This window comes from Bos indicus x Bos taurus, chromosome 6, assembly GCF_003369695.1.
Source record: "Bos indicus x Bos taurus breed Angus x Brahman F1 hybrid chromosome 6, Bos_hybrid_MaternalHap_v2.0, whole genome shotgun sequence".
Classification (NCBI taxonomy): Eukaryota; Metazoa; Chordata; class Mammalia; order Artiodactyla; family Bovidae; genus Bos; species Bos indicus x Bos taurus.
Genome location: NC_040081.1, coordinates 31328007 through 31353983, shown reverse-complemented (window position 1 = coordinate 31353983; position 25977 = coordinate 31328007). Strand labels below are relative to the sequence as shown.

The following is a 25977-nucleotide window of genomic DNA, read 5'->3' as shown; positions in this document are numbered from 1 at the left end:
CAAGTGAAACCTGATGTAGCCAAATAAATAAATATTAAAAAAAGGAAAGAAAAGGTAGCTTTGCAAAATGAGCCAGAATAAAATGTGTAAAGAGAAGAAAAGTTCTCATAGAGACTTTAAATTGGGTAATAACTAAGATTTTAAGTTTTAAATTATATTAAATAAGTATTAATGGACTTATTGAATATCCCAGAATATGTCAGCTATTGTCAGGCAAGAAGTTGAAAAAGTACATGTGGTCTTAAGAATGCATGTTTGTATGTCTGAACAGTGAATGTTCAAAAATAATCCAATATATTTATATACATATAGAATGGAGTGGAATCACAGATGTGGGAAATCACACAAGCTGAATGTATGTAAGTAAAGGTGAAAAAAAGAGGCCCAAAATATTTGTTGTTGATAAAGAAAGATTTTAACACTGATGAAGGAGAAGGATGAGAAGAGATCTGTGAGAGGAAATAAATTATGTAGATGCAAATGACTTAGTGAATGGTTGTAGAAGCAATTTTCTAAATTTGCAGGTGATATTTAATTGGCAGACATTGCAAACACTAAGGAGCAATTCAATCAGATAAAGGACCTGAATCATTAAGTACTTGGTCTAATAGATGGCAAGAACAGATAAGTGGTGAATAATCAGTCTTGAATCAGAGCTAAAGAATAGAGAATGAGTATTTGCTAAAGGGAATGATGCTGTCCAGGAATGGCTTTAAGGTTTCAAGAGAACTTGCAGGCAAGGACAAACAAAAATTCAGTAAAATATGTGTAGAACTAAAAAGATATGGTGGGTTATATGATATAAATTCGGAGAAGGCAATGGCACCCCACTCCAGTACTCTTGCCTGGAAAATCCCATGGACAGAGGAGCCTGGTAGGCTGCAGTCCATGAGGTCGCTAAATGTCAGACACGACTGAGCGACTTCACTTTCACTTTTCAGTTTCATGCGTTGGAGAAGGAAATGGCAACCCACTCCAGTGCTCTTACCAGGAGAATCCCAGGGACAGGGGAGCCTGGTGGGAGGCCATCTATGGGGTCGCACAGAGTCCGACACAACTGAAGTGACTTAGCAGCAGCAACAGCAGCAGGATATAAATAACACACTACTGCATCAGTCAAAGGCAAGGTGTATAAAGACTGGTGCTATGATGAGAAAATCTCATAAATTGAGGATATATAGATCCTAAAGTCTACCGTTGGCTATTGAAATGCCATCTATTACCAAGATTTTCATCTGTCTCTGGTCATGGTTTAGGGATAAAATTAATGAGTAAAATAACTTCTATGTATAAGAGACTGCAGCTTTGGGCGAGACCATTCTAACTTTTAAAGAGCATTTTACCCATGAAATTTTGTATGATTCTATGAACATAATCTTAGGGAATTGTGTTTAGATTGATTGGTCATTTTTATTTAGGATGCTCATTCTATAAAATAGCCTATGTTAGTCTGGAAATTATAAAGACAGAGGAATATACTACAAATGAAAGAAGATAATAATTTATATGGTCTATGAAGGTAGGCCATGCAACAGAGAATGCACTTTCTCCACTTTTTGCAATGCTGAGAATTTTAACTGCTAAATAAAAAGTTTAACTTCAGTACTGAAAAGAAATGAAAAAATATCTTTTATACAATTTTGAAGCCTATTTGGAATCTTTAAACAGTCACTCATATGAATATACCAACTACATTTGAGGACTTTGTTTTAAATTTGCATACTAATATCAGAAAGAATATTTCAAAGTAGATCCCTGTCTTGAAAGATATTTCTGGGTTTCTTTTTGACTGCCATTTGGTTACTTTGGATTTTATTTAAGTCTTAATGATTCTGAGTTTTCTGTTTATAATTTGATAAATTTTATAGTGGCAAGCATTACAAAAAGTCAAATTCCCCTGATTAAAAAACAAGCAAACATGTGAGCACCTAACAAGACTCAACTGTAATCAAGGGAGAAGGTGACTGCAGATGCTCCACATACAAGTGTGAGGACATCTAATGTATCTCTTATTAATTTTATATTTCATTTAATGCCACACAGAATTGCTTGGAGAACAGCCATTATAGGTTCACTTCTCATAGAGACAAACTGTTTCTGGGAGCTAGTTCTTTCTCATTTAGAAAGGACGTACATTTCCCTACTACAGAGCTCTTAAAACATCTTTAAAGAGCAGTCTCAAGTGATTTCTAGAATGATTGAAAAGTTTACAGTAATGAAAATTAAAATTCATTCAACTTTGGTCATTATCCTTGGTTTGCATTTTACTGAAATGTGGATTTACAGTTTCGGCATTTCAGGTAGAGATTGCTTCTATATGCTCTGTTCACAAACAGACTTAAGATGACTTCTCAGAAAGTTTTTTTAAAAAAAGTCTCTCTACATAATTAAAAAGTCTTCTTTGAAGATGGTAGCATTCCTCTTGAGAACTGCAGAAATACTAGTATTTTTAAATCTCTTTTAATGCTGCAGAATAATGCCTGAAACAGCAATTTATAAATAACTAACTTGTAGCTTGCTTCCCATTTGGCATTCAGTAAGAATTTATTGGGACCTAATGTGTAGCCGGCATTGTGGGGAACACATAAACTATACAACACACAGTTCTTGTTTTCTAAAAGCTAAGTAGCTTGGTAAGAATTAGAAGGGGAAGAGAGATCCAACACATATCCAACACTTTTCTCACTGTCTACGCTTCAACTTCTGATAAAGTCATCCAGTCTCAAGGATTTATTTATAAGTAGACAAATTTTAAAAGTGTTTCTTCATCCCAGCGGAATTACAGACTTACAGTTCTTAGTGCATGCCTCCGTGCCCAGTTGCTCAGTCATGTCTGACTCTTTGCCACCCCATGGACCGTAGCCTGCCAGGCTCCTTTGTCTATGAAATTCTCCAGGCAAGATTACTGGAGTGGGTAGCCATTTCCTCCTTTAGGAAATCTTCTCAACTCAGGGACTGAACCGTTGTCTCTCATGTCTCCTGCATTAGCAGGCAGATTATTTACCACTGCACCACGTGGGAACTTCCACATTTCTTAGTACTACTCAGCATTTCCTCTTAATGTCTAATGGACACCTCAAAGGTAGCATGTTCAAAACTGAATTCCTGATTTCACCACCACCCAACATGCCCACAGCCTTCCCTGTCATAGTGTATGGTTCCCATAGTTTATGTAAGCAAAATTCCAATCTCCAAGTTAGTAAAAAAATCTTTGAATTATCCTGGACTTCTCTTTCCTCCATTATACCTTATACTCTGCATCAACAATTTTCTCTGGCCATAAATCTATAGTAAATCCTATATGATCATTTCTTACTACTCCACTAATACCCAGTGATGCAAACCATTATTTCATCTCTTTAGGGCTACTTCCAGAGCCTCTTAACTATCTACCAGACTACAGCTTTTTCCTTCTGTAATCCATTTTCCATACAGCAGTCAAAGTGATTCTTTTTTTCCCTAATGTCGATCAGATCATACCACACTCTCCCTAAAAGCCTCCAAAGGTTTTCCACCTTATTAGGAGGAAGTGGGTATTCAAATTCTTAAAATTGCCCACAATGCCTTCTTGCTCATTCATACACATGTACATGCTCCATCGTGTCTGTTGATCTCTTCCTCCTGGTTACTTCCCCAAAGTGGGTATTGCTTCAGGGCAGATCAGAAGTTGAAAAATAAGAGTAAGGATTAAAACCACACACATGCCAAAAGAAGAAAAAAATGGAGCAATGAATAATTTCTGGGTAAGTGATTAGTAGAAAGAGATAATACAGAAACCATAAAAGCAAAAGTTTATCAGACATAGCAAGTACAGTGTGATAAGTATGGTCAATTCTGCCAGTTGCTCACCTATAAGCTTTGGCAAGCTACTCACTTTCTCTGAACCTCAGATTGTCCTCTGTACAAGGAGGGTGGTGATTCCTCTGTACAGGGTTGTACAGCTAGTGGATGTGGAGGTTCACCCCACCTATGTGAGCTGAAAACATTAGCATCTGGACTACTAAGGTCAGAAGACCTGGCTGATAGCTTGATATGGAAAAACCTACAAAGTCAATGACTTCTTCATAGTGACAGAGCCCTGTTCAAGCAGTAGACAGCCTTGAAATCTATTCCTTTTCTTTCACAATTTAGGGTTTTATAAAAATACTTGTTTCTCTCACCACTCAGCAAAGAGCAAGTAAGTCAACAAACTTGTTTTGGAATTCTACTGTGAGCAAAGCAGTGTGAAGAAATATTTAGGGAGACAGAACACTATGAAATAAAAGCTCTTAGCTCGAGAATTTTATAATTGAGAAGATTAAAATAGGGATAAGTACTACATAAGAAATACAGAAAACAGAGAAATGAGGGATAAAGCTCCAAGTGAGGGAAAATGTCGTGAACTCAGGTAAAAATGCTATACACACACAGGTACACATAGATAAATAGATAATATAGACAGACTAGTGAAAGCTAAACTATTGCTAGAGGGACTTGAAAATTATATAATTATGTGAATATGCATGGTAGAGGGTAGGGGTTTGAAGAAAGAGAGCTGTAAGGGATGCCTGTGGCTTCCGGGAAGAGGCTTAGAAGTAAGACTAACAATGACATGAAAACTAAATTAATAATACTGTTTTGTCACAGTGGTGGTGTCAGAGACAAAACATCTATAGAAATAATGAAAAATATTAATTTCTAGAATTAGTGGGGTAAGTTCCAAGAAACAATTTTCAATTGAATATAATCCAAATTGCAAGATCAAATTCTGTTGCTTATAAGAGGCAAGAAAAAGGAAACATTCTGAAAGTTCTTCAAGGGAAAATGATTAAATTTATCAGAATACCATCATAATCATAATCATATTGAGTTCCGACCATCTGTTATTTATGTGCTGAAAATTCAAAGGTGACAAAAATAGCTGTTGCTTTAAACACTGCACAGACTTTAGAAAGACTGAATAGCTCTGTGTGTGTGTTTGTATGTGTTACTCAAAGATATTATATAATATTATGTAAAGTTTGATCAAATACTGGAAAAAATATGTATACATATATATTTATATATGTGAAATAGAAAAGAATCTAAAAGGACATGCATCAATCTCAGAACAATGGTTATCTATGTGAAGGTGTGGGAAAGACATTGTCCTTAAGTATTTTTTCCCTCCTGTCTCAGAAACATAGCTCCTGAATTATAGCCAAATACAGACTGCCCACAGTATACATTTCTTTGCTTCTCTCCTGATCTAGTGTGGTCATGTGACTAAGTTCTAATCAATGAGAATTAAAACGAAGTTTCAAGAAAAGCTTCTGGGTATGTTTTTAAAGAGAGGATTTTTGTTCTTATTCTGATCCTCTTTTCTTCCTTGTTGGAATGTCAGTGGAATGGCTGTAGATTAAAGAGCCATCTTAAAGCATGAGTTGGAACATTTGTGTTGAGCAGCAGAACGAGAGAATCTAAGTCTGATTTCTAACACTAGAAGCTTTATCAGCCTGGAACTTTCAGCCATGGAACTTGGTTTATATTGACATTTAAGTCAGTGATATTTTGAGCATTCCTTTCACTTATAAGAAGTAGACTGGTTTTATATAATTTAAAAATGAAAATGTATTTGTGTACTGTTTTTATAATATAATTCCCTAGTGGCTCAAACGGTAAAGAATCTGCCTGTGATGCAGGAGACCTGGGCTCAATCCTTTGGTTGGGGAGATCCTCTGGAGGTGGGCATAGCTACTCACTCCAGTATTCTTGCCTGGGAAATCCCATGGACAGAGGAGCCTGGTGGGCTATAGTCCATGGGGTCACAAAGAGTTGGACATGACTGAGAGACTAACACTTTCATTTTCACTTTTTTCTCTAGTTTGCTGTTTTAAATTTACTTATTTTTCACCTTAGTTTTGCTTTTCTATGTTTTATAGATGGCAGTCTTACTCCAGTGCGGAAATATATGTTTTTCTGTTTTGTTTTGTTTTTTTTCCTTTACCTTGGCCTATCTTCCATATTGAGCTAAATGGACTCATATGATTTAACTTACCTGACAAATTTCCACATTTCTTTGGAAATTCAAGTTAGAAATTATCTTTTCTCATGTTTTTAACAACTAAAATCTGGGCAATGTTTAACTTACAAATAAGTAAGTATCAAATTCCAACAGAGCTAACAGTGAAGTCCCAAGTGAAATTGCAAGTCTATGGATGAGAAGAGAGAGGAAGGAAGGCATAAGTGATTTCTTAAGAAAGAAGAAAAGGAAGCAGAGAACTTGCGAGAAGCAGAGCTAAAATAACTTTCAGAAAGAGAAAGTTTAATACCAAGTGTTAATGTGCAGAAAACAAATCTGAAACTTGGTGATCCACAACACTGGCCGAGGGAAAGGGACTTAAAAGAAAGTGCACCAGGACAGTACCCTCAGGAAGGCTTTACTTCTGGAGCAGCAGGAGTGAAGAGGGAAGACACGTGCTCCATGAAGCCATGGTAGTGAATGTAGAAGGCCATTAAAGAGCAAAGTTAAGAATTCTGTAAAAACTAAGCAGAAACAGTACATACCACCCGCCTGCCACCCACCCACAAAATCCTCCAGTAAAAAAAGCACTTGTTACTGCACTGAGAGAAGGGAGCTCTATTGAACAAGGAATCTTGTCTACAAGTTTTCCAGGAATAGAAAAATAATTAGACAAGTTCTATTCAGAGCTACTCTAAGAAGAAAAGAAAGTATGTCAATGTATTTTTAAAGCTGGTTAACGTTTTCCTCACATAAGACAAACCATAGAGCAAAATAAAATTATAACATAACACTTCCAACTGAAGTTAATGCCTCAAATAGCCATTTGAAATGTTTTAAAAAGAAAATCTAACAGAATCATAAATTCAAAAGCTAATCATGGAAATGGTCAAATGACAAAGAAATCCAATAAATCTCAGGATATGTTTTGAAAAACAAAAGACAAAAAGTATAGGACATGAATTACAAATTGCTCAAAGGAGATTAAATTAAATTACACTGAAGAATAATAAAGAAAATAATTAAAATTGAAGAAGCAAAAGGTTCAGAGTGAAAGAAACAAAATGAAAAATAGGCCAAAAATATAATACATGTATTTGAAGTCTCTAAAGAAGCAAAACACACAATGATACAATTAATGTTTAAATCTTTAATCTAAGTAACTTCTGGAAAATGAAACAAATGTACTTAATATTCCTAGAAAGACTAATTCAGGACAATAAACTCTGAACTATAGCTTAGTAAGAATTATTAAACTTAAAAGACAAAGAAAAAAATCCTCAACGCAAAAGGATCAAACTGTTTTTAATGGTAAAAAGTTAAATCACTATCAGACTTCTCAAGAGCTACACACAAAGCAAGCCAGCACTACAGAAGCACTATCAAGATTTGTTTTTTTAAGTGCTAGCCAGAGATCCTATATCCATTCAAGATCTCCGTCATGTCTACAGAGAAAACAGTTTCAAACAAACAAGTGCTAAGAGAAAAGTGGACACATGAGCCCCTCGAAATGAAACTAGCAGAGTATGAGCTTCTTTTGACCAAGAAATAACAGGAGAAACTTAGTAAAATGACTAATCATGGTCCTTTAGTACATTTAAGACTGTAAAACTGATGCTAAAACAAGGTTAGAAACATGGGTTAAATGATAATATGAAATCGTCATATGTTATAAAAGTGAAACAATGGCTTTATTAAACACTGGGAGAAAAAGAAGGAAAGAAAGGGGAAAATAGAATATCATTATTAACTATAGTATGAGTCACCTATTTCATTTAAAACTTAGAGAAAAAAGGTTAAGCAGGAAAGAAAAGTAGTAAAGGCACTATAAAAGGTATAAATATAAAGTTAACCACTATAACAAAAGTACAGATCTTTTTAAAAGTTAAAAAACATCAAAAACACATTACAGAGAAAAACACAGTAAATATAACACAATTCAAACAATAATAAATAACATAAACAATGAAATATTAATACATTTTTGTATATATATCAAACATAACATCCTGATAATACACTGTTTTCTCAAGCAAACATGAAAAATTCACAAAAATCAGTAATAGATTAGGTCTCATGGAAAACACCATTAAGGTCCATTGAGGAGGATATATTACAAATAACTTTCTCTGATCCAAATACAATAAAACTAGAAAAAAAACAAAATTTAAAAAATCTTTCCGTCTGAAATTAATGAAGTCTATTAAACAACTCTTGAAGAGAAAGGAGAGATACAAATATATATATTGCTGACTTTTTTCAAGTAGTGGTAATGAAAACACTACAGGACATCCCTGGTGGTCCAATGCTTAAGAATCTACACAGGGGATCTACACAGGCCAACGCAGGGGACACAGGTTTGACCCCTGATCCAGGAAGATCCCACCTGTCTCACAACAACTAAGCCCTTTTGCTACAACTCCTGAAACTTGCATGCCTAGAGCTGGTGCTCTGCAACAAGAGAAGCCACCGCAATGAGAAGCATGCACACCACAACTAGAGAAAGCCTGCATGCAGCAACGAAGACTGAAAGCAGCAAAAATAAATAATTAATTAGAAATAAATCACTACATATCTGAATCTATAAGGAATTATTTATAGTCTTAAAAACCTGTATCAATAAAAATTAAAAAGTGGAAATAAACATATTTAATTCCTTCTTCAAAAGCTAAAAAATTTTAAAAATAAATAAAATTTTTAAAAATGCCTAAAGCCGATTCATGTTTATATATGGCAGAAACCAACACAACATTGTAGAGCAATTATCCACCAATTAAAAATAAATTTTTTAAAAAGCTAAAAAGTGTGCAACAAATTTTAACAGAAGATATAAGGAAGATAAAAATAAAAGGAGAAAGTAATAAGGCAAATAAATTTTTAAGCAAATTAAATTAATAAATTAAATCTTGGTTCTTAGAAAATATCAGCAAAAGAGACAACATATTAGCTAAACCAGTTAAATAAAAGAGAACTTAGACCAATGTATACGAAAGTTATCAAGGAATTGTCTCATACACAAGGACCTTGCCTAGAGTGGTTCACAGGTGAACTCAACCAGTTCTTTAGAGAATAGATCCTCCACTGCTGCTCCAGATTAAGGGAGACTAAGAGACACAACTACTAAACACAAGACATGATTCTGAACTGAATCACTAATATGGGACAGTATTAGGACCAATGACAAAGTTGTAATATGGACTGCAGATTAAAGTATGGTATTGATGTTAAATCTCCTCAATTTGTGGTTCTGTCTGCCGAATATCACTGTTATTTTAAAATAATATATATGGTTGTGCTCTAAAAGAGAAAAAATAGACTTGAATAGACTAGAATAAATAGAAAAATATAATGTTCTTAGATCCAAAGACTATTAAAATATTTTTGACCAAAGTAAATTATCTTTGAGTCCATTCAGAATTCCAAAGTGACTTTATGAATTTATGAGAGTCATTTAAAATACATTGGAAGATATATTTACATAGCTTTAGCTTAAATAAACCTGAAGGTAAAAACAACAGAAAGCAAGAAATTCATGAACTGTAGATATTGACAATATTGACATAAAGATAAAAAAATTAAAATTGTATGAAATTGGACCAGTAAAAAAGAAGTCCCAGAACATATGTGTGTGTGTGTGTGTGTGTGATTGTATGAATTAAGCATATGTTAAAAGTCATTTCAAATCAGGAGAGAAATTGGACATTCTTCTAGAGCAGCACTGAGGGAGTGAGCTCATTGTTTGAAGGGGGAAGTGATTATGTTCACAACACATAGACTGTGGAGACAACCTGCCATCCAACCATCTCATCCTCTGTCACCCTCCTTTCTTTCTGCCTTCAGTCTTTCCCAGCATGAGGGTCTTTTCCAATGAGTAAGTTCTTCCCATCAGGTGGCCAAAGTATTGGAGTTTCAGCCTGAATATTAGTACTTCTAAAGGGCTGATTTCCTTTAAGATTGACTAGTTTTAGCTCATTACTATCCCAGTACTGCCCAATCTTAGCAATTTATTTAGTGCTTACTAGCAGCAGCAGTATATAATGGAGAAGGCAAATGGCAACCCACTCCAGTACTCTTGCCTGGAAACTCCCATGGACGGAGGAGCCTGGTGGGCTGCGGTCATGGGGTCGCTAAGAGTTGGACGCAACTGAACGACTTCACTTTCACTTTTCACTTTCATGCATTGGAGAAGGAAATGGCAACCCACTCCAGTGTTCTTGCCTGGAGAATCCCAGGGACGGGGGAGCCTGGTGGGCTGCCGTCTATGGGGTCGCACAGAGTGGGACTCGACTGAAGAGATGCAGTAGCAGCAGCAGCAGCAGTACTATATAATGGTTTCCCTGGTGGATCAGACGGTAAAGAATCCACCTGCAGTACAGGAGACCTGGGTTCAATCCTTGGGTCGGGAAGATCCCCTGGAGAAGGGAATGACAACCGACTCCAGTATTCTTGCCTGGAGAATCCCATGGACAGGCTACAGTCCAGAGGTTTGCAAAGAGTTGGACACGACTGAAGCAACTTAGCACACACACAAGCACTGTATTGATGTTAAATAGTAGTAGCTATAGTATAATGTAGCTACTACTAATATAGCTAGTATAGCTAATATAGCTACTACTATATAGATGTTAAATATTAGTAGCTATAGTGTAATAATGCAATAACAAAATATTCTTAGTACTTGTCTTAGTTGGATTATTAGTTCCCTTATAATGCTCTAAGCTATAACCAAATTAATACCATTCTAAATATTATTCAGCCATAAAAAGGAATGAAATTATGCCATTTGCAGCAACATGGATGGAACTAGAGAATATCATGCTTAGTGAAGTAAGTCAGAGAAAAATAAATACTGTATGTTATCACTAATATGTAGAATCTAAAATATTAAATTAATGTATACAGCAAAAAGAAACAGATATAAAAAATATACTAGTTGTTATAGAGAAAGGGAAGAAGGGAAGAGCAAGATATGGGTATCAGGTTAAGAAATAGAAAGTAGTATGATAAAATAGATAAGCAACAAGGATATGCTGTATAGCATGGAGAATTATAGTCATTATTTTGTAATAACTTTTAATGGAGTATAATCTATAAACATGATCACTATGCTATATACCTAAAACTAATAAAATGTTGTAAATCAACATACTTCAAAAAACAAAAATCAATACCATTTTTTCAGTGAGCTTGCAAATACTCTGCATAGAAGTGTGGTTGTTCAGTCGAAAGTCATGTCCAACTCTGTGACTCCATGACTGCAACAGGCCATGCCTCCCTGTCCCTCACCACTCCTGGAGTTGGCCCAAGTTCATGTCTGTTGCATCAGTGATGCCATCCAACTGTCTCATCCTATGTCACCCTCTTCTTCTGCCTTCAATCTTTTCCAGCATCAAGGTCTTTTCCAATGAGTCAGATGTTCACCTCAGGTGGCCAAAGTATTGGAGCTTCAGCTTCAGCATCAGTCCTTCCAATGAGTATTCAGGGTTGATTTCCTTTAGGATTGACTGATTTGATCTCTTTGCTGTCCAAGCATAGAAGTGTAAAAGTAAATATATAAAAACATTAAGGGAGTTACAATAGTAATCATCCTTTGGGATCTGACTGTTTTCTTTATTTTGTTCCTTAAAAATTCTCTAGAATTTTTAAGTATAATCTTAATTTTAGAATGAAAGTTACTTTAATGACAATCTCATTGGTTTTGCCTGGATATTTATTCACTTCCAGTGGGATATTTGAAAAGTAATGGATATTGTACTATGTTTTTATTAATATGATTGAAACTGAAATATTAATATATAACAGTGACATGTGAAAACTTATTTGTTTCTTTCAAAGAAATACATAAAGTCTTGACATTGAGAAAATTAATCATTTGTGATTACTCTGACAGTTTGATTGGTTTTTTCCCCCAGTAATTATGTTTTGTTTTTTTGTAAGGGCAGTGACAACTGACATATTGTATTTACGAAGAAAGACCGGTTGAAACTTTAAGGTCTTTAATGTAAAGTGTTTAGAACAAGAATGTTTATATTCTCATATTAGCAGAAAATGACTATAAGGTCCAAATAAATGATTTTTAGAATTAAAATTTCCAAGTTAGGAAGGCTCTTATATTACCAATTCAATCTATTCTTTACACAGATGAGTAATCTGAAATGATGAAGGTTTGTCCACTTGCCCAAAGCCATGGCGTATATCATTAAATAAAGGTTAAGACTTGAATACATTGTTTCTTTCTTCTCTGCCACCTTTCCTTCCCCTCCTTCCCTCCCTCTCCAACCCTTCTTTTCATCCTCTTTAGCATTTCTTCAATGCCTATTTTCTCCCAAGCAAGTCTGAAATTTTTACATTAGAATATTATTTCAAGACCAAAGAAATAAAACAATGTTTAAGGAAACTGTCAAGAAATTTTTAAAAAATCTATGAACAGTTCGTTCTTGTGGAGAGTAGGATAAAAAATGTATGATTTTAAGAAGTTGAATAGGCAGGATAGACCTAGCGGCTTGTTAAATATGTGCTAAAGCTCTTCAATAATGATTTTTCTTCCACTTTGTGCAAAAAAAATCTTTAAGGTGAAAATGAGAGGGACTTCCCAGACGGTTCAGTGGTTCAGACTCCATGCTTCCAAAGCAGAGTGCAGGTTTGATCTCTGGTTAGGAGCTAAGATCCCACATGCCATGCAGGGCAGCAAAAAAAAGAAGAATGATAGTGGAAAATACTTAAAGGAATTGAAGGCACCTTTCAATTCAGTTCAGTTCAGTTGCTCAGTCGTGTCCAGCTCTTTGCCATCCCATGCACTGCAACACGCCAGACTTCCCTGTCCATCACCAACTCCCGGAGTTTACTCAAACTCATGTCCGTTGAGTCAGTGATGCCATCCAACCATCTCATTCTCTGTTGTCCGCTTGTCCTTCTGCCTTCAATCTTCCCCAGCATCAGGGTCTTTTCCAATGAGTCAGTTTTTCGCTTCAGGTGGCGAAAGTATTGCAGTTTCTGCTTCAGCCTCAGTCCTTCCAATGAATATTCAGGACTGATTTCCTTTAGGATTGACTGGTTAGATCTCCTTGCAGTCCAAAAGTCTTTAATTAAGGCACTTTTAATGGTTCAAGTTTCCAAGTCTAAATGAATGATATCCTAAGGGAATAAATGCATTTCCTGAGGTGATATACAAGTTACTACAGATAATATGTGCAAAACAAGAAAAAGAGAGCTGTTACATCATTGGAGATTGACATATTCAAAATTAGAAAAGAAAATTCATTCTCACAGAGCAATGAATTTGATTTTATTTTCTGATATATTTATGGAATGGGTTATTAATCAGATGTGTTATAGGTGGCAATGAAGTAAGCAGTTCATTTTCTTTTTTGGTGGTATTAGCTATTCATAAAATGAATATGATTACTCATATATTTTGAGTTCAATAATGCCTTTTACAAAGCACTTAAAAACTATATAGAGAAAACTGACTGGATGACAGTAGAGTAAAAATACTTGTAGATGACTAAAAAAATTGTATCTGAAGTGTTAACTAATGAACTATTGTCAAAGTGGGTAGCACTATAGAGGCATGTTTCGATACTTTGAACTTTCCCACATACTCTTCATAAGTATTTTGCTAGTAATGTAGATAAAAAAGTAAAAGCCTGCTTCTCAAACTTCTAAATGAGGCAAAATGAGCAGGAAAAGGTGATGTAATTGTTGATAGTAAAGATTCCAAATGTTTTAGAAAGATGTGAAGATCAAAAGAACCAAAGAATGAAATTGGTGAAAGACAAATATAAAATTCAACATGGATCACACCCTTGTAGTGGTAAGCGCCTTGTATAACTCAATGCAGTTATGAGGCATGGCATGCAGGGCCATCCAAAATGAATGTGTCATAGTGGAGAGTTCTGGCAAAAGGGGGTCCACTGGAGGAGAGAATGGCAAACCACTTTAGTATTTTGCCTCAAGAACCCCATAAACAACGTAAAATTAAAATTTTGCTTCAAAGTCAACTGCATAGGATTTCTGAGGACTTCTGATAACAGTATTTTGTTTTAAAATATTTTATAATTTTAAGATCAATAATTTTTATTTAATCCTCAGTTCAGTTCAGTCGCTCAGTCGTGTCCAACTCTTTGCGACCCCATGAATCGCAGCACGCCAGGCCTTCCTATCCATCACCATCTCCTGGAGTTCACTCAGACTCATGTCCATCGAGTCAGTGATTCCATCCAGCTATCTCATCCTCTGTTGTCCCTTTCTCCTCCTGCCCCCCATCCCCCCCAGCATCAGAGTCTTTTCCAATGAGTCAACTCTATGCATGAGGTGGAAAAGTACTGGAGTTACAGCTTCAGCATCATTCCCTCAAAAGAAATCCCAGGGCTGATCTTCAGAATGGACTGGTTGGATCTCCTTGAAGTCCAAGGGACTCTCAAGAGTCTTTTCCAGCACAACAGTTCAAAAGCATCAATTCTTCAGCGCTCAGCCTTCTTTACAGTCCAACTCTCACATCCATACATGACCACAGGAAAAACCATAGCCTTGACTAGATGGACTTTTGTTGGCAAAGTAATGTCTCTGCTTTTGAATATGCTATCTAGGTTGGTCATAACTTTCCTTCCAAGGAGTAAGCATCTTTTAATCTCATGGCTGCAGTCACCATCTGCAGTGATTTGGGAGCCCAAAAAGTCTGACACTGTTTCCACTGTTTCCCCATCTATTTCCCATGAAATGATGGGACCAGATGCCATGATCTTCGTTTTCTGAATGTTGAGCTTTAAGCCAAGTTTTTCACTCTCCACTTTCACTTTTATCAAGAGGCTTTTTAGTTCCTCTTCACTTTCTACCATAAGGGTGGTGTCATCTGCATATCTGAGGTTATTGATATTTCTCCCAGCAATCTTGATTCCAGCTTGTGCTTCTTCCAGCCCAGCGTTTCTCATGATGTACTCTGCATATAAGTTAAATAAGCAGGGTGATAATATACAGCCTTGACATACTCCTTTTCCTATTTGGAACCAGTCTGTTGTTCCATGTCCAGTTCTAACTGTTGCTTCCTGACCTGCATACAGATTTCTCAAGAGGCAGGTCAGGTGGTCTGATATTCCCATCTCTTTCAGAATTTTCCACAGTTGATTGTGATCCACACAGTCAAAGGCTTTGGCATAGTCAATAAAGCAGAAATAGGTGTTTTTCTGGAACTCTCTTGCTTTTTCCATGCTCCAGCAGATGTTGGCAATTTGATCTCTGGTTCCTCTGCCTTTTCTAAAACCAGCTTGAACATGAGGAAGTTCACGGTTAACGTATTGCTGAAGCCTGGCTTGGAGAATTTTGAGCATTACTAAGTTTAGTCTAAGTCCATCTTTGCATGAAAAGTTACCTTGGTGATTGAGTAAACAAATTATTTTTATTTTAAAGTAACTTTTCTAAGTAGAGAATAAACTAGTGTTCTCTAAGTATTTGAAACATTGTCATAGAGGGAGATATTTAGATTTATAATGTGATGTATCAGAGACATACTTAATAGAGGATACCGAGAAATATATATCAGTTCATAATAAAATCAATATGTTATATTAATTAGAATATTTCAAATGTAAATTTTTCATCTTCATAATTGGGCTTGTTAGAATATTAAATAATATAATGTATGTGGAGCATGTAACATGGCACTAGATATATAGTAAACATTACATAAATATATAGTTATTGGTATTAGTAGTATAATGTCCTTAGCATTATGTTCAAGCATAAACTACATGACTATTTGTTGGATGTGCTCATTTATTTCAAATTAAATTTAGAGTAAATGTATTTCAATACTTTGTGTGTAAGTTTCTGAAAGTCAATGAGCCTATGGCTATTAGGCACGTCCCATTGTATTATCCAGGGCTTTGTAGGTGGCTCAGACAGTAAAGAATCTGCCTGCAATGTGGGAGACCTGGGTTCCATCCCTGGGTTGGGAAGATCCCTTGGAGAAGGAAATGGCTACCCACTCCAGTTTTATTGCCTGGAGAATTCCATGGACAGAGAAGCCTGGCAGGCTACAGTTCATGTGGTCGCAAAGAGTCAGACATGACCGAGCAACTAACTCTTTTACTTCACTTTCATTGTATTATCCATCCATCTCTTTATATGACTAGAATAATGTAAATCTTCTATTTCCTGTCAAGGTAAATGCTGCAACTGTGTAATTAAAACAGTTGAAAAATATTTATATTCTACAATAGTTTTAGTGCTAGATCTTATCAAAATTCAAATAAGCACTTTTACATTAAATACTTGACATATAATAATAGTTTGTAATATATTGAATCTGCCCTAGTAGACTCTACCTTAGCTAATGGTAAATAACATAAACATAAGTATATTGATAAAGCAGGAACCTGATTTTAATTATTGAAATAATTAAGATATAAATCTATCACTTCTATCAAACAGTATGTTCTTATATTACCATTTTATTTTTATTCTGTAACATCCCTTCTTTGTCAGTTATGCTGAGAAATAGAAAACTTATAAGAACTGGTTAAAATATCTAGTAAATGTTACACCTTCCTTCATATATGAAGGAAGAACTTATTGATGATGAATCTATTTCAAATAAGTGTGCTGGATACTGTTCAGTTCAGTCACTCAGTTGCGTCTGACTCTTTGCAACCCCATGAATCACAGCACACCAGGCCTCCCTGTCCATCACCAACTCATGTGCATTGAGTTGGTGATGCCATCCAGCCATCTCATCCTCTGTCATCCCCTTCTCCTCCTGCCCCAATCCTTCCCAGCATCAGGTCAACTCTTCACATCAGGTGGCCAAAGTATTGGAGTTTCAGCTTCAGCATCAGCCCTTCCAATGAATATTTAGGACTGATTTTCTTTAGGATGGACTGGTTGGATCTCCTTGCAGTCCATGGGACTCTCAAGAGTCTTCTCCAACACCACAGTTCAAAAGCATCAATTCTTCAGTGCTCAGCTTTCTTCACAGTCCAACTCCCGCATCCATATTTGACCAATGGAAAAACCATAGCCTTGACTAGATGGACCTTTGTTGGCAATGTAATATCTCTGCTTTTTAATATGCTAGGTTGGTCATAATATCTAGGTTGGTCATAACTTTCCTTCCAAGGAGTAAGCATCTTTTAATTTCATGGTTGCAATCACCATCTGCAGTGATTTTGGAGCTCAAAAAAATAAAGTCTGACACTGTTCCACTGTTTTCTCATCTATTTGCCATGAAGTGATGGGACCAGATACCATGATCTTAGTTTTCTGAATGTTGAGCTTTAAGCCAACTTTTTCACTCTCCTCTTTTACTTTCATCAAGAGGCTTTTTAGTTCCTTTTCACTTTCTACCATAAGGGTGGTGTCATCTGCATATCTGAGGTTATTGATATTTCTCCCAGCAATCTTGATTCCAGCTTGTGCTTCTTCCAGCCCAGCGTTTCTCATGATGTACTCTGCATATAAGTTAAATAAGCTGGGTAACAATATACAGCCTTGACGTACTCCTTTTCCTATTTGGAACCAGTTTGTTGTTCCATGTTCGGTTCTAACTGTTGCTTCCTGACCTGCATACAGGTTTCTCAAGAGGCAGGTCAGGTGGATACAAGAATATGCCAATTTTTTTTGTTAAAATGACAGTCCCTCCCTTCACAGGGCTTTTGGTCTAATAGAAAATTTCATTGGTCAAAAATCATACAAATATTGGTAAAATTACAACTGGTATAACTGCTAGGTAAATGAGGGATACTCCTGATAGTGTAAAGAACAAAATTATTATTCCAGTCAAAACAGCCCATGAATAGCTTCCCTGTGGAAGTGATAATTGAGCTGGTTTATGAATATGAAGAAGAGTTCACTTGAAGTTTCAGGAGAATTAATTCAGACAGTATAATCAGCATGTAAGAAGATCATGCATCACAAAGAAGTGCTGGAAAGAAAAATGGTTCAGTAGGAATATGTTGTGATAGATGGAGGATAGTCTATCCAAAGATGTATAGACTTTGTTAAAGATTTTAATCTCTTTTCTTATAAGCGGTACAAATCCACAGAAAGCTTTTAAACTGTGGTAGGGAACAAGATGAGATTTGCTCAACAGAAAGACTGCCAAGATTTAAGACTTAGGTGAAAAGATATCCACTGAAGCAGGAAACATCGGAAGAGGACTGATCTGAGTTGAATATCTCTGTTGTGGTCTTGGCCACATTAAATTCAAAGTGTTTTGGAGACATCTAATAGTAATATCAATTATATAATTACATAAATTATTCCAGACTCCAGAGCTCAGCTCTAAATCTAGAAGTATAAATTTGTAAATCATGTGTGTAGATGGGGATCAATGGGGGTAATGGATATGAATGGGCTTGCCAAGGCAGAGGATCTCAAATAAGAAAAGGGCCCAAGTACAGAGGATCAGCAACATGAAATTGCCAATAAATGGATGTTTAAGCAACTGAAATGGAAGGGAATGGTTGTTAAGTTTATTGATAGAGGGTTGGCTTTAGATAGGAGGACAGTTTCTCCATAGCAAATAAATTTGAATCCAATAGACTGGATGTGGAATAGAGATTGAGAAATAGAAATAAGTATGAATTTTAATTCAGCATCTTCTGTGTCCTCTGTAAAAGAGCAGTGGAGGTCATCTTCTGAGAGTTAGAGGGACTGAGAAAATTAAATATTTTATGAGGCTAAAGATGGGAGAAGTCATTGTAGAAACTGAACAAGTGAGTTGAAATACACATACATACGTACATGCATAGATACATAAATACATAGACAAATGATAGACAAAGAGGGAAGGAAAGAAAGAAAGGCATGGTTGTTTGAGCATTGTTGGTTACTTGGACCTTTTCAAGAAGTTTTAGGAACATCTTTCTGAGTCAGTGGTTCTTGCTTTTTCTTCTGCTACAGTACAGCTTCTTTATTAGAAGTAAAGAATATCACATACTAATAACAAACACAATGGTCTGCTGTATTACTGATTCACAAGTCTGGAGTCAGGCACTTCCTCAGGAAGTTGTATACAAATCCCAGAGACAGAAAAATGTGTGTGTTTTTGGGTATGTGTTGTGTTTGTAAATGCATTTGTGCAGTTTAAAAAGCCCATTTTATGATTCTAATATCCTCTCCACAGGGTGACTGGGAATTTCTCCTTGAGCACAGAATAACCAAGTGTTTGACAGTAGACTAGAATTTAGGAAGTTCTTCATAGAAACAGGAAAGGCAATTATTATTTTTAATAAATATTTTAGCACATGCAAAATAATCAGTTCACTTCTCCAAAAGAAAAAATAACAAACACAACACAATGTCCCCTAGATATTTTTATTACATTACAGAAACTTACTGTGTGATATGTGCAAGTATCTATTATTAAAAATCAGTAGAGTAATTATTCTGATTCATAATCATTAAATGTAAAACATTTAGTTATTCATTATCAAAATATTTGTGAACATTTACAAATATTTAATCAATATGTTTTCAGCAAATTCCTCCTTAGATGGAAATTTTTTTTACTTTGACTCATAAAGTGCTTTGGGTCCCTAGTGCATCAATTCGTAAATTACTGATCCACAGTACTTTAATATCCTGAAAAAGGAAATGTGTTTTCTGAGAATTTAATTGAATCTTGAGGAGTTACTTATTCACCACTGAGGTTGGGATAAGTGAGTCAGCTCACAATAGTCATACTAAAGACAGTTATATTTATTTCACAAATAGGTAAACTGAAGCTCAGAAAAAATTGGACTAAAGTGCTAAGGATCCAGGTTACATTTCTTTCAGAAAAAAAACCCGATTCCTAGTAACTAAACAATGCAAAATAAATACATGAGCTTGAAAGCAATAACTATTTCTCTGAAAATTCATTTCCACATAGTGTTACTAAGTTTAATACTTCTCAGTTAATAAGCCTAAATTCATAGTACTTATGATAATATAGCCTTGTTGCAGTGTAAATAGTAAAATTAAGAAAAGCAAATTTCAAACTCTTTCAAAGTAAAAATTTTCCTAAAACTAGTTATCCTAATTACCTACAATATGAGCCATTTGGCAAATGAGTGATTTCTTGCAGTATGGTAAAATGATTATAAGCACAGGCTTTGGAGTAAGAAAAACATAGCTTTAATATTTGGCTTCTGAAAACTTCGTGAGTGTGAGGACTGAAATAAGTTACTTAAATTCTTGAAGTTTTAGTTTCTTCATCTGTGGAATGGATAAGAAAACATGTAATTCATAACTCATTGTAAGGATTAAATGAGAGAAGTTATTCTAATACTTATCACAGGGCCTAGCATCAAAATATCGGAGAAGGCAATGGCACCCTACTCCAGTACTCTTGCCTGGAAAATCCCATGGATGGAGGAGCCTGGTAGGCTATATAGTCCATGGGGTCGCTGAGAGTCGGACATGACTGAGTGACTTCACTTTCACTTTTCACTTTCATGCATTGGAGAAGGAAATGGCAACTCACTCCAGTATTCTTGCTTGGAGAATCCCAGAGATGGGGGAGCCTGGTGGGCTGCTGTCTATGGGGTTGCACAGAGTCGGACACAACTGAAATGACTTAGCAGCAGCAGTAGCAGCAGCAGCATCAAAATATATGGATGAGCTGATACACACACACACACATACAAACACACACACAGCTTAACTTTAGGTAGAGTATCTTTGTAGCTGTTATTACTTCAGAAGCTAGATGTATCTGAGTTGATTTAGCATTCCACTAGGCATGTTACTCTTCATGTCTTTTTTCTTCCGAAAGCATTAAAACCAATTTCTATATTCTTTCATTAAACAATAACAAAAAAAGAACAGTGAAAATATTCAACAATTTACTATTGTTTGTTTGTCTGAAAGAAACTTTCTGCAAGTTTAGTCACAGCTATAGATCATTATTTCAAACAACATGCATAGTTTAGATATTTAAATATTTTTTACATCATAGAATTTAAATGTGAAGTCATTAGTTCTGTGCTTTTACTGCAATTCTATGTGCCTTATTATATAAGCCAAATAGCATATGCTATGATTTTGATTGCTAAATACTGAGCATTTAAGGCACACTCTGAGAAGAATGGTTATTGCTCCAAGAAGAGTATTTGTCTCCTTAATCTAATTGTTTACTAAAATGTTTCTGAGGTTTAAAAAATAAAATTATGGTAGAAATTTCTGGTGTATGATGCTATAGCTTCGTGCCATGAAAGCTCTAATAAACTCTAATATATATAGAACCTAATAATATAAATTTTGATGCAGAGAAGTCTAAACCAAGGATGAAATGCCATGTTGAATGTCTTTAATAACCTAATAGTTTACTCGGTAATAATATATTGAATTTCTTGGAAATATTTTCTCAGGAAGAATTGTTTAGAATAAGTTTTATCTTTGCTATTGTGTTAATGATGGCTTTGATAAAGTTACCCAAGGAAAAAAGACAGTTTCCTTCAGGAGTTACCTGTGTCTGAAATATTCTTCCCTGATTTCACAGGCACTGATAATATGAATAAGGTAATTTGTCTAACTCTCCTGAGCTAAGATTTGCAGTAGGAAATGCAAAATTCACATATGGCTATTCTCTAAGAAGTCTCTGCTGTGCTTTTCAGTTTTTATAAAAACGCTTAAGATGTTGCCTGAGGCGTCTATTTTTTTCCCTCAAGACAAGCTACAGTGCCACAAATAAAGTTGTTTTTCACACTGCTAACATGTTCCTTTCTCTTTCCATTTCTCAGAGAGCTGACATAGGAATTTCTGCTTTAACCATCACCCCAGACCGTGAGAATGTGGTGGACTTTACAACACGTTACATGGACTACTCAGTGGGAGTCCTACTTCGAAGGGCTGAAAAGACAGTGGATATGTTTGCTTGTCTTGCACCATTTGATCTCTCACTATGGGCTTGCATTGCTGGCACAGTCCTTCTAGTGGGTCTACTGGTCTACCTCTTGAATTGGCTTAATCCTCCACGATTACAAATGGGATCAATGACTTCTACCACTCTCTACAACTCCATGTGGTTTGTGTATGGATCCTTTGTACAACAAGGTAAGGATAAAAAATATGGTATAGTATAAAAAAGAAGTGTGTTGTTTCATATGCCATGAATTCAGTTAGGAAGGTTCTGTTTCTTGACATCAATAAATGTTCTAAAAGGTCTTTAGAGTAACACTCAGAAAAGAACATATTCTATTCTTCCCTAGTGGACCTCAAACACCAGATTTCCAGCAAAAAAAAAAAAAAAAAAAGGTACAGTATCTTTTGATGTAAATTCAAGTTCATCAACAAAGCCAAAGATAAATGTCAGATGTCAGGTTCACAAGAAACTCAAGATGAGATTTTCCCAAACTGAAATTCTGAGAAATAGTCTTACTGGATGAAAATACTTACTACCAGAGCAGATATTGCTTAATTATTTACATATGTAAGAGATGTTGAGACTTGCTCTTTGTTGAGAGACATCATTTCATGTATTAAAAATATTTATTGTCAGTGAAAAGCCCTCAAGATTCCAATAAGAAATTTTATGCTATGTCTTTCACTTTAATACATAATCTTTACCAGTTGTTTAACTGAAATTTCATTGTATTCTACAGAATGTCTTTGCTGTGTTGTTCGATAGTCAATCTGCCTACTCTTTAAACTTGCCTACATAATTACTTGACTCTGTTTCAGAATAGAAAGAATACTTATTAAATCCCTTATTTGAGACTACTGCCATCATAGAAAATGAAATAATAAAATACTTAGGGCATTATTAGTTTCTTGCAGATGCGTCATATGTATTGAAGAGGAGACATAGGTGTCACAGTGGAGACACATGATGCTTTTGCCTTAATATTTATTAATACAACTCTCAATAGCATCTTATTTTTTAAATATACTTGCTATTGGATCTTCCATTAAATTTCATCCTTTCTATCTCATTTGACCAATCATAAGTTTTACCTAGACTTTTAATCTCTACTTTCTTACTTAAAATCTGTCCCTTAAACATGCTTTTCCCCACTACCTTTCTGTGTCTTCATATATTTATCACAGGAAGTTTTGGTCCATTAAATAATCACTAATCTAGTAGATATTTGCATCCGTGCATGCTCAGTAATGTACAACTCTTTCTGACCACATGGACTACATATAACCCACCGAACTTCTCTCTCCATGGGATGTCTCAGGCATGAATACTGGAGAGGGTTGCCATTTCCTTCTCCAGGGGATTTTCCATACCAGGGATTGAACCTGCATCTCTTGCATCTCCTGCATTGGCAGGCAGATTCTTTACCACTAGCACCACCTAGAAAGTCCATGTAGTAGATATTTAATCCACACCTTTTATTTAATAGAACTTTGCTAGGCACTGAGTATACAGTTGTGAACAAAAGAGTCTTTGCCATCATTGATCTACAAGTCCTTTGGGACACAAACATGTAAAACCCACATGTGGTAGAGATCAGCACAGTCTGTTATGAGATCATAGAGGTAGGGAGGCTGCATATATCTTGATGTGGCAAAGAAGGCTTTTTGAGTTAATACTGTATGAACAGACAGAATTAACTATGCAAAGGGCTTATTGAAGAAGAGGATGGGGGAAGGACACATAGATGGTAGGACAGAATTGAAGACCAAGAAGTGAGAAGGAAAGTGCAGTAAACATTGCAGGGTGTAACCAATAAAGATAAGGCTGAAGATGTATTTGTTAATAGCAGGGATTTGAATTTGATCTTCAGGGAAATTATCAGCAATTTAAAGGCATTAAACAGGAAAATACATGTTTAAATTTTAACTATAGAAATATTCTGATTATCAAATGGAAGAAATTGAAAAAGAACAATGTGGAAAGGGAGAAAAATTATCTGAGTATTATGATAACTAAGTAAAGAGGCACAGTGGCTTGCACAAAGAAAGATGGCGTTGGGAATAAAGAGAATGGTATTGATGAATTGGAATTAATAGAACATGATAAATTATACAGTGGTATGGGGATTGCTACTGAAGGACAGAAAGGAGGTAAAATTTTATGCTAAGTTTCTGGATTGGGAAGTTGTGTGTATTGGATGTTGATGTCATTTCTGGGGGGGAAAAATTAGGGAGAGCAGGTGTGATAGGGAAGGTAAGACATGCATTTTGGTGCCTTTGAGTTGTGGTATCTGTAAAATATCCAGGGGTATATTTCTAATGCTTGTTAGTGGTTTGATAATATTTTTCAGAAACACAAAAAAGGCGTCTGGGCTGGATTATATATTGGATATATATTGAGGCGATATTGGCATGTAGGAGATAATTGAAGCCAAGAAAGTGAATCATATCATACAGAGTTGTTGTTCTTAACTGCATACGCCTGGTTGAGGACCACTGCCCAGAAAGGGCCTAGGACAGAGCCCTGTGGAAATGAATGGGTAGAGGAGATTTCAGTGGTAAATTATAAAGAATGACAAGAAAGAAGCAAGTACCATGTATACCATCTAGTTGTACACACACAAAGTAAAGATAATTTTTGAATATGGAAGATTTGGTTGACAGAGTTAAACATTTCAATGAATTGAGTAAAATTAATACTTGAAAGGCTTTCATTGGATTTAGTGATAACCTTTTTATAGGTAGTGTTCCAGTGACTACAGCTGTGTAATAAATTACTTTAAAACCTATCAATTTTGTGCATCACAGATCCAGACAAAACATGGTGAAGGTGGTTTGTCTTTGCTCAATAATCTCCGAACTCCTGCTAGACAGCCCAAAGTTTGCAAGCTAAACTCATCTGAAGGCTTGTTCATTCTACTCACATGTCTGATAGTTAATGCTTGCTGAGAGCTATTTTCCTCTGTGGCTTTTCTCTATAGGATAATTTGGCTTTCTCACAGCATGATGGTTGATTTCTCCATAGAGAACATCCTCAAAACAGAGAAAAGAGTCAATGAAACAGAAGAATTTTGTAGTCCAGCTTGGGGATTACAAATTTGTATGCTGGTGTGAGCTTCTCTTGCAGGAAACACTCTGTATGTGCCACCTCATTGCTTTGGAATGACAATTAAAATGGTTAAAAAATGTGAACTCCTTAGATGCAATAACTCACACAAGTATCACATAAGTGTTTACTAAATAAAAAACAAAAACTTAGGCTCAGCCATGAATAGTTAGGCACATGAAAAAAAGGGTAACAAGGCAAATTACTTTAAATTATTACCAAGACTGTGGTTGAAATCATAGATATTAGCATACATGGAGAAATAAAAAAATAGAAGGACCAATGATGAGTCCAATAGTGAATAAGACCAGAGGGTAATAGAGTAGTAGTGGGAGAGAGTACAGTTTTCAATGAGGCCAAAGAACAATAGTGGAAACAGTGGTGTGAGAGTTCAAAGTTTGCATTTACCAAATGGGACCTGTAGATGTGGATTCCTGAAGAGCTAGTATACAAAAAGATCTTAATGACCCAGATAACCACAAAGGTGTGGTCACTCACCTAGCGCCAGACCTCCTGGCGTGCGAAGTCAAGTGGGCCTTAGGAAGCATCACTACTAACAAAGCTATCGGAGGTGATGGAATTCCAGCTGAGCTATTTAAATCTTAAAAGATGTTGCTGTGAAAGTGCTACACTCAATATGCAAGCAAATTTGGAAAACTCAGCAGCCACAGGACAGGAAAGGTCAGTTTACATTTCCAATGCCAAAGAAAGGCAATGCCAAAGAATGTTCAATCTACCTCACAATTGTACTCATCTTACATGCTAGCAAAGTAATGCTCAAAATTCTCCAAGCTAGGCTTCAACAATATGTGAACTGAGAACTTCCAGATGTTCAAGCTGGATTTAGAAAAGGCAGAGAAACCAGAGATCAAATTGTCAACATTTGTTGGATCATCAAAAAAGCAAGAGAGTTCCAGAAAAACATCTACTTCCACTTTATTGACTACACCAAAGCCTTTTACTGTGTGGATCACAATAAACTGTGGAAAATTCTGAAAGAGATGGGAATATCAGACCACCTGACCTGCTTCTTGAGAAATCTGTATGCAGG

At 35.7% G+C, this 25977-nt stretch overlaps 1 protein-coding gene across 3 annotated transcripts in view; it reads left to right on the top strand.

Moving 5' to 3' along the window:
* The window catches only part of GRID2 (glutamate ionotropic receptor delta type subunit 2), a 1644075-nt gene that overhangs the window by 1252781 nt on the left and 365317 nt on the right, over window positions 1–25977 (top strand). For all 3 annotated transcript variants that reach the window (XM_027544060.1, XM_027544061.1, XM_027544059.1), the window contains exon 11: window positions 21700–22012. In XM_027544060.1, coding sequence (XP_027399861.1) covers window positions 21700–22012 — 313 coding nt within the window. The remainder of the gene's footprint in view (window positions 1–21699; window positions 22013–25977) is intronic.